This window comes from Aplidium turbinatum, chromosome 18 (assembly GCF_918807975.1).
Source record: "Aplidium turbinatum chromosome 18, kaAplTurb1.1, whole genome shotgun sequence".
Lineage (NCBI taxonomy): Eukaryota > Metazoa > Chordata > Ascidiacea > Aplousobranchia > Polyclinidae > Aplidium > Aplidium turbinatum.
The window spans coordinates 14053627-14066100 of NC_137489.1; the positions used below are offsets into that span (position 1 = coordinate 14053627).

General features: G+C 38.3%; 1 protein-coding gene across 1 annotated transcript; it reads right to left on the reverse strand.

Moving 5' to 3' along the window:
* Window positions 1–2100: 2100 nt before the first annotated feature.
* On the reverse strand, window positions 2101–10201 carry LOC145787553 (tumor protein p53-inducible protein 11-like). The gene is made up of 5 exons (XM_082599316.1): window positions 10063–10201; window positions 7636–7755; window positions 7007–7186; window positions 5576–5729; window positions 2101–3944 (listed from the first exon to the last, which is right to left on the reverse strand). The coding sequence occupies exons 1-5, from the start codon at window positions 10159–10161 to the stop codon at window positions 3781–3783; spliced, it is 717 nt and encodes a 238-aa protein (XP_082455442.1). The 5' UTR covers window positions 10162–10201; the 3' UTR covers window positions 2101–3780.
* Window positions 10202–12474: the final 2273 nt, after the last annotated feature.

The window sequence follows — 12474 nt, forward strand, 5'->3', positions numbered from 1 at the left end:
TTCGAAACACAGAGAAATCGGATGCTTTGTCGTCTGCGGAAGAAGGAGCGTGGAAACGGCAATACATCGAAGCCCTTGATTTGGTTCAAGCTGAGCTTGATCGAAGATTCGACCAGGCGGATCTGCTTACAGCAGCCAACAGAGAGAAGGCCCTTTTGAGCAGTGTAAACGGTGAGGAAAGATCTGATACTGAGATCAGCTACCCGATGCCATCAGAAAAGATCGCCTAAACACGAAACTTACCTTGCTCAGCGATGTTGTAAGTGAAAAACCGCAAACTCCATTAAAAAGATTGCTGAGATACTATCACAACTAAAGCCTCGAAGACTAGATCTTTTCAAAAAAACGTGAAAAGTTGTGGAGCTGTGCCTTTGCCTCCCGGTTTCAGCTGCATCATCAGAACGTTGTTTTTCTGCTCTATGGCGCCTGAAAACGTGATTGAGAAGCTCAATGACACAAAAAAGACTTAGCCTACTCGTCTTGCGTTGATGCATGTCCACCAAAACATTTTGAATACTGTCGATGTCAAAAAACTCATGACACAGCTCATAGAGAAAAACCGGAGCGAAAAGCAATCTTCGGAAGCGTGTGAGAACTCATTTCCACAAACTGTCGTTTTCATATCACTTTCTAATTTGTTCGTTTTTATTTTAATTTCCAGAACAGCTGCTTTTGTTGTTGCCGTTCTTCTTTTATTACAACTTATAATGTGTGTGTTTTTGGCGTCTTATTACACACAGGAGGGAATCGATAATACCTACTGCCAGCTCTAAATGTTCTCCCACATAAGGGGGGTCTGGGGGGCGAAGCCCCCCAGAAGCTCACAACACTAAGGCAGCTTCAGCCCCCCCTAGAGAAGAATAGTTCCCGCGCCACTGCAAACAAAGCTAAGCAACACCACAACATTAGGCTACATTTAACAGGTTATATCAATGTCTTGGACTTGATCGTCATGCTATTGTCTGTTTGTTTGTCAGCAATTTTTTTCTACGTAATATGCCGAATTGCTTTTTTTTTTTAACTTTTATTTTGGACATTTCAGGTTCCCTTTAGGCCTTAAGGGTGAACTGAATTAGTCACTCAGTCAATCAAGTTTGGAAAACTTACAATTTCCCATAACGTTGTAAAGGTAGTTTATGTTGTCCAACCGTGATCTGTTGCGGAGGTAGGCAACTGACTAAGCTTTGGGTAGGTTATTCCTGGAATAGTTTCGTAGACCGTAGCCTACTTGTAGAGGCTTTGAACCACTGACGCAAGGCCGGTCACTAAGATTGCGGAATTATTCCATCCACTGGCACTAAATGCCGCTGAATGAAAGTCAGTCCTGAAATGAGTTGCTCAAGCGCACTCCCCGAAAGCCGAGCCAGCGCCGTTTGATCTTTAATCAAACGTTGAACCACTGAGCCAACAGGAGGAGGCACACTGTCAGTCACCAAAGGCGTTTACTTCAGCAGGCCATAGCCCTAAGAGGGGCCATAGGTATTAGGCAATGCTCTCCAGAGCAGCTCACTGTTCGTAATCAAGGTCTAGCTCTAGCCTAAATAGTGCAAAAGGCGCTACTTCAAAATCGACGGTTTGTGATCAAGGTTTCTTTCCTTTAGCCTTTATCGCAAAGGGCATGAACTAGCCTAAAAAGCTAGATGGTTAAGCAAGGTATAGCAACTTTGTTCATGTGCTACGGCTCGAATCAACAGAAGCGTTAACATTTCATCAGGGCAACTAACCTGTCCCAAGCGCTCCTGTACAGTACACGAAATCGGTGGCATCGGTTATGCCAAAATTTGTGTTCTTGCCTATCACTGACGGTACCGCATACCTCAAGGACGGCACCACCGAGTAAGAGTATTTAGCCAACCTTAGCCTATAGGCCTACTTGCAGCAACATTTAAACTTGATGCGGAAACATTCCACTGAACTTCGATAATTTAGGCTACTTGCGTCAATGGTTCAAAGCATTTATGCCTAGAATGTTAGATTATTATCAGTAAGAAAACTGACAAGGTTGTGCTTAAAAGTCTTCCCCATTCTGAGGTCTACATCACCGCAATCAATTAAAAATGATAGGCTATAATCTCTGCATCGAAAGTGTATTTGTTTAAGGGTCTACCGATGGATCTGTGACGTGGACGCTACGTAGGCCTATGACGGTAACTCTGTTGTGCAGTATTGAACGTGTGATGGGCGGATTCGCAACAAGACGGTGCTGAACCAACGGAAACTGATGACAGGGTACTATCCGTATAAGACGATTTCAACTGGTTTTAGCATACAGATTTTCACGCGTTAAATGCTGTACTTTGACAGTTGAGGGTATTCAGTAACCACTGATATCATTCATATTCGCTTTATACACGAGTCGCTAATGGCACTGTAATATGTTGTTGCAAACAACCAACAACTGTTGTTTTTGATGAATAAATTTAGATGTACAAAAAGACACGCACTCCTGACCCGTAAACATATGACAATTGTGGTGTAAATTCTACCTTAACAGAACAAAAAACTTCCTTCAGTTTGCAAAGTGAAAACATAAGCTTTCCAAGCAACAATTTTAAGCTTGATTGAGCAGCAACAACAAACGATAAAAATACACAGTCACATATAAGAGACGTAAGATATTTTGAGGGAGATTTAACAATGTTTGAAAAAATACAACGGGATTGCAACCCAACGAAAGCTCACTGCACAGAAAAAAGAAACAAACAAATCGTGTGTTGGCAGCTTTTCTTTGGCAAGACTCATGACATGCTTCGAAATGAATTCTCTGCCTCACGACCAATTAAATCGAATTTTGTCGATGGTAGACCAATTACTTGGCTTAAGATCAAACAAAACACAGGTGAAGAAAGAATTTTTCATTCTGTTACTTACCTTTGCTTCAGTGCCATGGCTAGAAAGAAAATTTTAGGGGGGCAAAATCAACTGTTTGAGGGGGTAAATATATTTTTATGCTTGAAAAAAAGTGTTTGTTTAAAAATATAGCTGCTGAAGGCAGTCAAACATTTAAGAAACGCCATTAAACATGTAATGCAATGTGATTAAAACGTTTTAATAGTAAGTTATTGAAAACATATTTTTTGGGGGGGCCGATAAAATTTTAGACGACGATTGCCCCCACAAGCCTCTTCCTGTGGCTATGTCCCTGCCTTGATTTGTAGAAAGATTTAAGTAACCGTGAAATGACGAAGGACGCATCTAAGAAAAACATGTTTAACATCGTTCAGCATTTGAATTCTAAAATAAGGCGGCATTTTATTCACCATGTGGTCACATTTTTTTTTAAGTTTTGAATTGATGCTAAAACTTGCAGTTTTATGGTCATAGCATGAAGTTTTGGTGTCCGACGTTTTCTTCGTAAACAGTTCTTCGTAAAGCAATTCTTCGTAAGCAATTTTTCGTAAAACAATTCTTCGTAAAGTTAATTCTTTGTAAAACAATTCTTCCCAAAGCATTTATTCGTGCATGCAATGGAGATTTGATGTATACGAAGAAATGCTTTACGAAAAATTCTTTTAAGGATTTCATTTCACCAACAACTGTTTACGAACAATTGTTTTACGAAGAATTGCTTACGAAGAATTGCTTTACGAAGAATTGTTTACGAAGAATTCGCCTATAACCGAAGTTTTCAACCCAAGTTTTTGTTATTGATTTCATTTGCTTTCTTCCATGGTAAAATCTGTTCGGTTAGGTCAATATTATCGCTAAAGTCTTTTTCAAACTGATTTTCACGGATCACAACCAAAATAGCAGACGTCAAAGCAAAATAAACCGAAAGAATTAATCTCTGTGTGAACTGTCTCTTGAAGGATGGGTGACAAAACTGTAGTACATGCATAGTAGTGTTCCAACGACCTTGTACATAGTCAACCAAAATACCGACACCGGATCTGTCAACCAAGACGTGTTTTCCGTGCTCAAAGGATTGATGGCAAAAATGGTAACTGTGACAACATTAATGCAACTTTAGTTTCTTAAAAGGGTTACGATACAATAAGTATAAATTAGCAATTGAAAGCAAAAACTCACATCTATCTAAGGTGAAATAAACTGAGTGAACGGAGTTGCTGAAGGATGTTATGAACTTATTTGTCGTCGCTCTACCACAGCTAAGGTCTTTTAGCGACAGGGCTCATTTTTAATTTTATAACAGGTTTAGGCTACATGCGATGTTATCACATTATTACCCGACTTATTCTCATTGCGTTATGCAAGAAAGAACACAATCGGTACCCTTTTTAAAGTCTTCGATTTGACCCGACCTGTAATCGATCTAATACGTACCAGCTTCAGAGTCGAAACCACTCGGCCACTGAGCTGGTCGTTGCAAAAGGAAAAGCGGCCGAAAGAAAGGAACTCGCCACCCTACACTGATTAGTGTCAAAGACATAGTTAATGAAAACACTTTCTTTTTATCCTCGAGGCGCAGTAACTGAATGTGGGACCTTTACTTTGAAAAATGTTAAGCTTTGATAAGAGATAAGTTTAATAGCTTTGAATAAGTTTGTATCCTAAGCGGATCCTTCCCTTGTTTCTTGGGCCAATCAAACAGATATTTGTTGGTGCTAGGGATATCTAAAGAAGGGGATACGAAGGCTCAGAGCGATTGCCTTATTCTCATGACACTAGAAGGGCGGTAGTTGGTAACGCGTTAAACATGCGGTTCTTTTTTAAATTGCAGAAAGTTTTGTAGTGCAGCTGGTACACTCAGCTACACAAGACAGTTAGCGAGTGTTATGTAGAACGTGGCCTACGATATATATCATAGGCCACGTGTAGAACATATTTAAAGAATACTTGTTTGAAAAGACAGTTGAAAGGTTACCAGTTAGCTGTTTTTTTGACAAAACCTTTGCAGTTGGCTAGGTGTAAAGCAAGTAGGCCTATACGGGTAGTTGAATTAACAAGTAATTATGAGCATTCATTGAATATCCATACCTGGTGGTAATAGTGCAATGCAGGTTGTCATAACAAAGTTTATTAAATTATTATAGGTGCCAATTGTTATTTTACCATAAACAAAGATTATTTAAGATAAATAGAAGCCCTTCTATTGTCAGACGTAATAAAAGCCTTCATATCCCCTTCTCTAGATATCCCTGGTTGGTGCAATCCCACTTTTTAAAAATTTGATAAGAGAGTTGATATACACCAAACAACGAAGGTTAACATTTCAGTGGAAGCAAATAACTGGCATGTAACAGTTTAACACATTTTGTTTTTACTTTGTAAGCAACGAAAGCTCATAAAAATGAAGGTCAATGGTTGAAATCAGCAACTTGTGTGTTGTTTCAATTCACTCCAAATAATTTTTACGTTGACGCAACCTTACCAGCTTTAACGTTTTTTTTTTTAACAAAAAAAGTCCTATATATTAATCAACAATTTTGGTTATGCCTAGGTTACTTCTTTAGTTTCTATAGCTTAATAATCAAACCCAAAAATTGAAAATATTAGATCACTAAAAATTGAATAGTGCAGGTTAAGTACAGTTAGACCTACAGTGCATAGAACTCAGCTTACTTACAAAGCAAAGTCTATTGCAATTACCATTGCAAATATTGCTTCCACCTACCTAAAATATCTGCAATGAAATACATTGCTTCGACGTAAAGAGCAATTCGAATCGCTCTTCTATTGTCTTTGTTAATTACCGCAACGATGAAAAATAACGCGGATAAGGATAAGCAAGCTGTTCCGTACAATCGAACCGGGACTTCCAACATGTCCTGCAATAGGTAATCTCAATGTTGATGGCATTTGAACACTTCACTAAACTAACAAAGTTTCAAGAGATTTCTATGGGTTATTGTGGCAAAATCAATCAAAGATACTTTACAATTAACAAAGAACGCTTGACAATTGTAGCATTAAGACGGCAGTTTCCTTAGTCCACTCAAATAAACTTCTATTGGGACATGCATAGCATTTGATATTTTTATTGGTGACAGTTTTAAAATGAATAGGATAATCCAGTTAAAGCAATGGTTAGAAAATCGTGGGCCGCACTGGTAATAAGTATAGTATTGTGGTAACAAATAGCTTTGGTTATTAGCAACATTTCAGTTGTAATAATGATGATATAATCAGTGGCGGTTCAAGGTCATTGTAATGGAAGAGCTGCAATCTTGTTCATTAGCAGATGTGCATTAGCATTAGCTTGTTCATTAAGATTTGATAAGTTCATTAGCAGATGTATCTGTAATCAGCTAAGGCATCTTACTACACAGCTGCATAAACAAAGTCTTGCAAATACTTTGAACTTGCCTTACAGCAGTTTCAAGTTAAGCATTTGTCAAAATAGTAATAGCCTCGGGCTAGACCCTATACGCTGTGCAAATGTTATATATCTTAATAGAATTTTTAATGATATGCAAAAAATGTTTGTAAACTGTTATGCACAACTTAGCTGAAAACCTCTCACTAACCTTGGTTAGGTTACCCAAAACAACCAGAAAAATAGCGAACATGAAATTGACTTTCTCATACGACTCTTAAAGAGTTTGAATGGCAACTCATTAAATACAAAATTCCAATGTACTCAACCCCTGGCCATTTTCAACCAACGCATTTTTAAATTGTACGACAAGTAACAATCACAATTTTGCTGTTAAAGTATTCTTCCAGCTAAACTACTGGTTTAACTGCTTCCTTCTACTGAAACAAGTAGAGGCTTTGAACCACTGACACAGGCCAGGTCACCGAGATTGACAGAGTGAAGTTTTTCGATTGTTGAAGTGCTGTTGGCGGGAAATTAATTATTCCATCCACTAGATGCCGGAGAGCATTCCTTAACGTGCGTTGCTCAAGAGCACACTCCGAAAGTCGAACCAGAGCCACAAAACTTCTTCCTTCACGAACTCATGTGCTAACCAACTGAGCTATCGGGGCAGACCATAAGGACATTTTTAACACTATGTAAAACTGAGAACACTCATCCTTGGCATATACAATATTATCCTATCTGCGCGACAACAGAAGTTAGGCTACTATTAGTTGAACTTACTAAAGAGCGTTCGAGATTTTGAATATGACTTTCCAATTTTAAGTGTAGACCTTTGTCTGTATTTCCTTCAAAGCTGCTTTGACTTTTTAAATCATCTGCTACCTGGCGTACAAGAGAGTTGGGATCCATCATAGAAGGAGTGACCGATCGATAAAAATGTTGTGGAAATACAATGTTAATCTGCGAAGAAAAATGTAAATAACAGAGCTGTCTAAGTATTTCTTGTAATCATTTGCTCAATAGTAAGTCAGTTACCGAAACGCAATAATGTAAGCAGAACTCATATAAAGAAAAGAAAACGAACACTTGCAATGGAAGTGGTGGCTAAAGACAGTGTGGTCGCTTGGTCCAAGATTGCAAGCATGAAGGGCCGCATTAAGGATTAGGGAAAATTTTACCGCATGCGGCTCGCGTGCCAAGATTTGGACCACCCTGGTATAGTGAATGAAACACTTCAAGCAATTCGTTGCGAACAGAGAATAAATAAGGAGAAGACCTACATTCAACAGCGATGAGCAATTACACAGCAGCATCTGTCACAAATTATTTTGTGCACAAACAGGCCTAATGTAATAACTTTTAACTTGATGATGATAACTTAGCTGGAATTCAATCATTTTACTGCTCACCATTCCCATAACTCCAAACAGGATGCATGTCAACCACTGGAAAAGGCGCAAACCACGAGGGTAACCCCCTTGTTCGATAACGATATGATTGAGATGGTCGTTTCCAAGCAACTGGCATATCTATAAAAAATAGTTTTCCAGGTGAGGTAATGAAATAAAAATGTGACACGTAAATCACAAGATAAAAATACAACCTAAAATTTAAGGCTTTTAGGAGACTTTCGCTGGCATGGCAATTTATAACTGTCACAACAAGATGAAGATGGCGTTGCTGAAAATTTTATTGATTGATTGAATCTTTATCTTCGGACTGGGAAAGCTTCTTGAAGAGCTTAATCCTGGCAGTTTCGCATACTTGTAGAGGCTTTGAATCACTGACACAGGCCAGGTCACCGAGATTGACAGAGTGAAGTTTCCGTTTGTTGAAGTCTTGTTGCCGGGGAATTATTCCATCCATTAGATGCTGCTGATTGGAGAGCATTCCTTAACGTGCGTTGCTCAAGCGCATACCCCGAGAGTTGAACCAGCGCCGCTTCATCTTGAAGTTTTTTCGTTCCAGAAGTCACGCGCTTACCAGCTATTTGCCATAAGCCTAACTACATTAAGCTACCAGTAGGCCTAGGCCTACAAATAAAGGTAGGATATTTTAATATTCATGCATAGAAAAATAGATGGGTCGAAATAACCGGGCAATTCAGGCAAGGACTAGATCCAATAGAAAACAATGGAAATAGAAGAAATGCAGGTGAGCTTAAACATTTTACTCGTATTTTAGCAATATCAGATAAACGGTTATTGGTGGTATAAGCAAACAAAAACGTTACGAGTTAAAACTAAACCCCTTGAATTTACTATATTCTATCACAAGTCGCATCCAATAGAACATGATTGATGTACATTACAAAAAATTGCTTTATTGAAATGTCATATCGATTCGACGCGGTGCCCTATTTCTATGACATATCATTATTAACCAATCAAAATTGCTCAATTCTATTACGAGCTGTTTGGATGTCATTATTTGAAACATTAAGCATGTCTGTGAAAACAAAGAGACTTTTGAATATCGATTAGAGACCAGCTGTTTATTGTGGTAGCTGAGCACAAGCTACAAACTTCATGCCTACTGGTTTTACCGCAAAATCAGCCTTGCATTGTAGAGTATAGATAAAACAATAAATACTATTAATCCTACAAAAAGTGCTCAATGCCAAGCAAAGCGAATTACATCAAATATAGCTATTACACTCAAAACCTCTACAGCCTGTTTCACCCTAAAATGGGGGGTCATCAGAAGGTTCTTATTCAAATAGAATTTACTACTATTTAAAATATTTGAATATATACTACTATTATTCTATTTGAATAAGGACCTTCTGATGATCCCCCGTTTAGGGTGAAACAGGCTGTAGAGAGTAATAACTATATTTGATGTAGAGTATGCTGTATAGATACGTATTCTTGCGTGACGAAAGCTCTATAATGCGGTAAGCTTGAATTTGCACATGTAGTTTGGTGCTCTCTACTTTTTTCCATAGTAGACACAGACGTTTGAGCTATTCTATAAAAGTCTATAAGCATTTTACAACGTAAAACATAGCCTACACAGATATTGCTATGCGAAGTCGTCAAAACTATTTAATGCAGTAGCTGTTCCTTTTCTTCTGAACTACGCTTTCGCAAATGATATTTTGTTGAAATTACGTCAAAATGTATCATTTGAATTGTCTGGTGTGATGTAAATCTTTCGCAACCGTACTGACTTCTTGCGTGAAATATAATCGTATCGTTTTAATCCTTCAAATGTAGCTTAACTAAAACTAAATACCGGGTACATTATAAAAAAAAACGAAAGTAGTGGAAACTTATTTTTGAAGTGTTGTTTATTGAACGATGCGCTTGACAAACGAGTCAATGGGTGACGTTTCAAGATAAAAATAAATGGCTTTGTCTGCTTCATTTTATTGCAAAAAGTAACATTAGGTGATTAGCTTACACAATCAAAACAATTCGAAAGCACAAAGGGTTACAGGGAATCAAGAGTAATTAATCAAAATTAATGAAAAACTGACACACGTAATACCTGCTTCGTATTACGTCATTAATGAGATCTTGCTTTTATAATTAAAACAATTGTGAAACCTGAGTTAACGCCGCTGCATTGCTGGCAAGAGTGGAATCTTGAGATAAGAGAATTTGAAGTGCAATTGATAGAAATCAGTCTGTAGGCTAATGTTTGCACAGTTAAAAGTTATTTACATATGCAAAAAGCAATTAAAATTTTGGTCTGTGAAATCTACACTACAGTTTTTTTTTAACGTCGTTGCCTATTGGTAGTGTGGTGGTGTATTTAGCAAATAACATAATACATCATACACACTATTTCTAAACAATGTCACTACCGTTCAAATCATACCAGCTACTCACCTTTGACCTTGGAAACTTTCCGTCAGCGCTTTCTCCAACTCCCAGTACTTTTCTGTGCTTAAGTCTGCTTTGTACTGTGTGTAATACATTTGACATCATTTGATTGTTTTTGTTTCTACAATGTCAAGTTTACAAATATCTAAAAAGGTAAAGCGTGTTTGTTTTTATCCTTGTTGCTACAGTTGCAATGCTTGATGGATGTTGGAACTCTTTTTGATTAGGTAACTTTGTGACTTGAAATCTGGGTTAGCCTACAGCCCTACACTAAACTTGGCTATGGGTTACATTGCCAAAGGTTTTAAATTTTACTAGTTTCCTTAACCACGTCTTTGCCAGGATCAGACTACCAGAGCAACCCTAAAAACAAACTTTGCAAAGTTAGCACTACAGCCAGGCCCGGATTTAGGGGGGGGCAGTTGCCCCGGGCCCCCCGACTTTTGAAGGGCCCCCTATGTGGAAAAAATGTGATTTTGTGTTATTTTTTTCCTTTTGGCCTTTAAAGTTTCTGCAAAATGCTGTGCAGTACTGGACTGAAGCTACTGTAGACGTAGAGGTGGTTTTTGCACGGGGCCCCCGATCTAAAAGTGCCCCGGGCCCCCCATCAGCTAAATCCGGCCCTGACTACAGCGAGACCTTTTAACAGCAGTTGTTCTAATGGGTCTTGCCAAATTTCTATCCTATTCATGCGGGTTGCTCCCAGACCGCAAAAAGAAGTTAATCACTGTCCCACCTACCCACACAAAGCTATTGATGCTGATTCCACAAAGCTTGAAACCATCATTCATTCAATGGCTATTTAGCCTGGATATAATTACGCCACAGCTACCAACTGAACAGCAAGAATTAACCACTGTAATACGCTAAAAACTCTTCCACAACTTCGAGACAAGCGCCAAAAATACACCCTTGTAAGTTGTAAGCAACCAAGTGCTTTCTTAAATTCTTAAGGTTATAATTACATGCAGGTAAGCTTCTGCACAAACAACAACCTCTGTCAAACTAAATATAGGCTTGTTGTCATCCGCTATACTTCCTGCCCACTGAATAACTGCTTTGTTTCTTGTGTCCAATACAATTAAGCTACTAGCTACTGCATGCCGCTTTTGTTGTCTCCAAGCTACTGCAGGTCAATTGTTTGACTTGGGGTATGTGTATTACTACAGTAACAGCAAACATTTCTTTGTACAAGCTCAACCACCCATCCCTCGAAATCACTGTCTGTTTCTACGGAATAGCTTTGGCCTAATGTTATTCTTCTGAAACTAACATTGCAAAAATTCCTTCAAAGTCAAATAAAGATGTCAGGTTAAAATAACATACTGTAAGGTTGAAATTAGAATCCAATAAAATCAAAATTAACTTTGGGCGCAGCAGCTTAGCTAACGAATGTAGGCTACAAAGCTTTCCTGTCAAATGGTGGCAGGAGACATATACAGTAGCTACGCTACTACAAATATTTTGATGTTTATCGGCTAGTAATCCACACCTATCAGTATTGATAATGTTATGAGTCTTGCGTTATCGCTCTAGAGTAGGATCGTCCCACAAGATATCTAGCAACTGTCCGCTTTCTATTTTACCATCATTGTATCATCCATAACCCCCCCCCTCCCCCTCGAAGGCGTTACGTAATATTTGAACGTTCCCTAAGCAAGCAAAAACAAAACTCAGATATACCAGAAGCAGAAACGTACAGTCGTACACCATAGGTAAGTAATCAGCTACGGATAGTGAGTCATTTCAACAACTGCAAAGTTTCTCTGACCTGCAAACCTTTTACGTGACTGATTTTGCAAGAAGAAAGGTAATAATTGGCACAGCGCATGTCGAAGCGTTGATTGAAGGCAATCATGCCTCTGACACGTTTAACAAACGGCCTGAAAGCGCTAATTAAGTGTAGCCACTTGAGTGGAGAATTTAGTTGTGTACAACTAACAGTTCGTCGATCTTCTGAGATAATGTTTTAACATACAAGTGAAGGATTTCTTTGCGTGAGTGAAGCGTTCTTTTATTTTTGTTTACAAATTTTCAATCGTAATAAATGTTCGCAAAGTAAACGACTACTGGAACTCTAATAACAAGCAGCCAGTGAGCACTTGCAAGGTGTAAATACTCAATACAACAAAGTGATCAAAATACACAACAACCTAATTGATGACAATACACGATTTGATCAGGGCGTCAACCAGGGTTGCCAGATTGATAAAACAAAAAAGGCCAAATGCATCCCCAAAAAAGGCCAAATTATAGAAAAAAGGGCCAAACCTGAGGTTTTGTTCTCTTTGTTGAAATCAGTGGTGTTTTTGCACTTACTTTCAACAACAAATTAGATAATATTTACCCAGTTTCTATTGTTGTACATGTTATCTGTTAAAGAAGAATCGCTTAGTAAAATTCCTGAAAAAATACAAT

Coding starts and splice junctions, on each gene's coding strand:
- LOC145787553 (XM_082599316.1), bottom strand. CDS start 10,161: ATGATGTCAAATGTATTACACACAGTACAAAGCAGACTTAAGCACAGA. Junction 7,187..7,635: donor TGTTTGGAGTTATGGGAATG/GTGAGCAGTAAA, acceptor TTTTCTTCGCAG/ATTAACATTGTATTTCCACA. Junction 5,730..7,006: donor AAAATCTCGAACGCTCTTTA/GTAAGTTCAACT, acceptor TACCTATTGCAG/GACATGTTGGAAGTCCCGGT.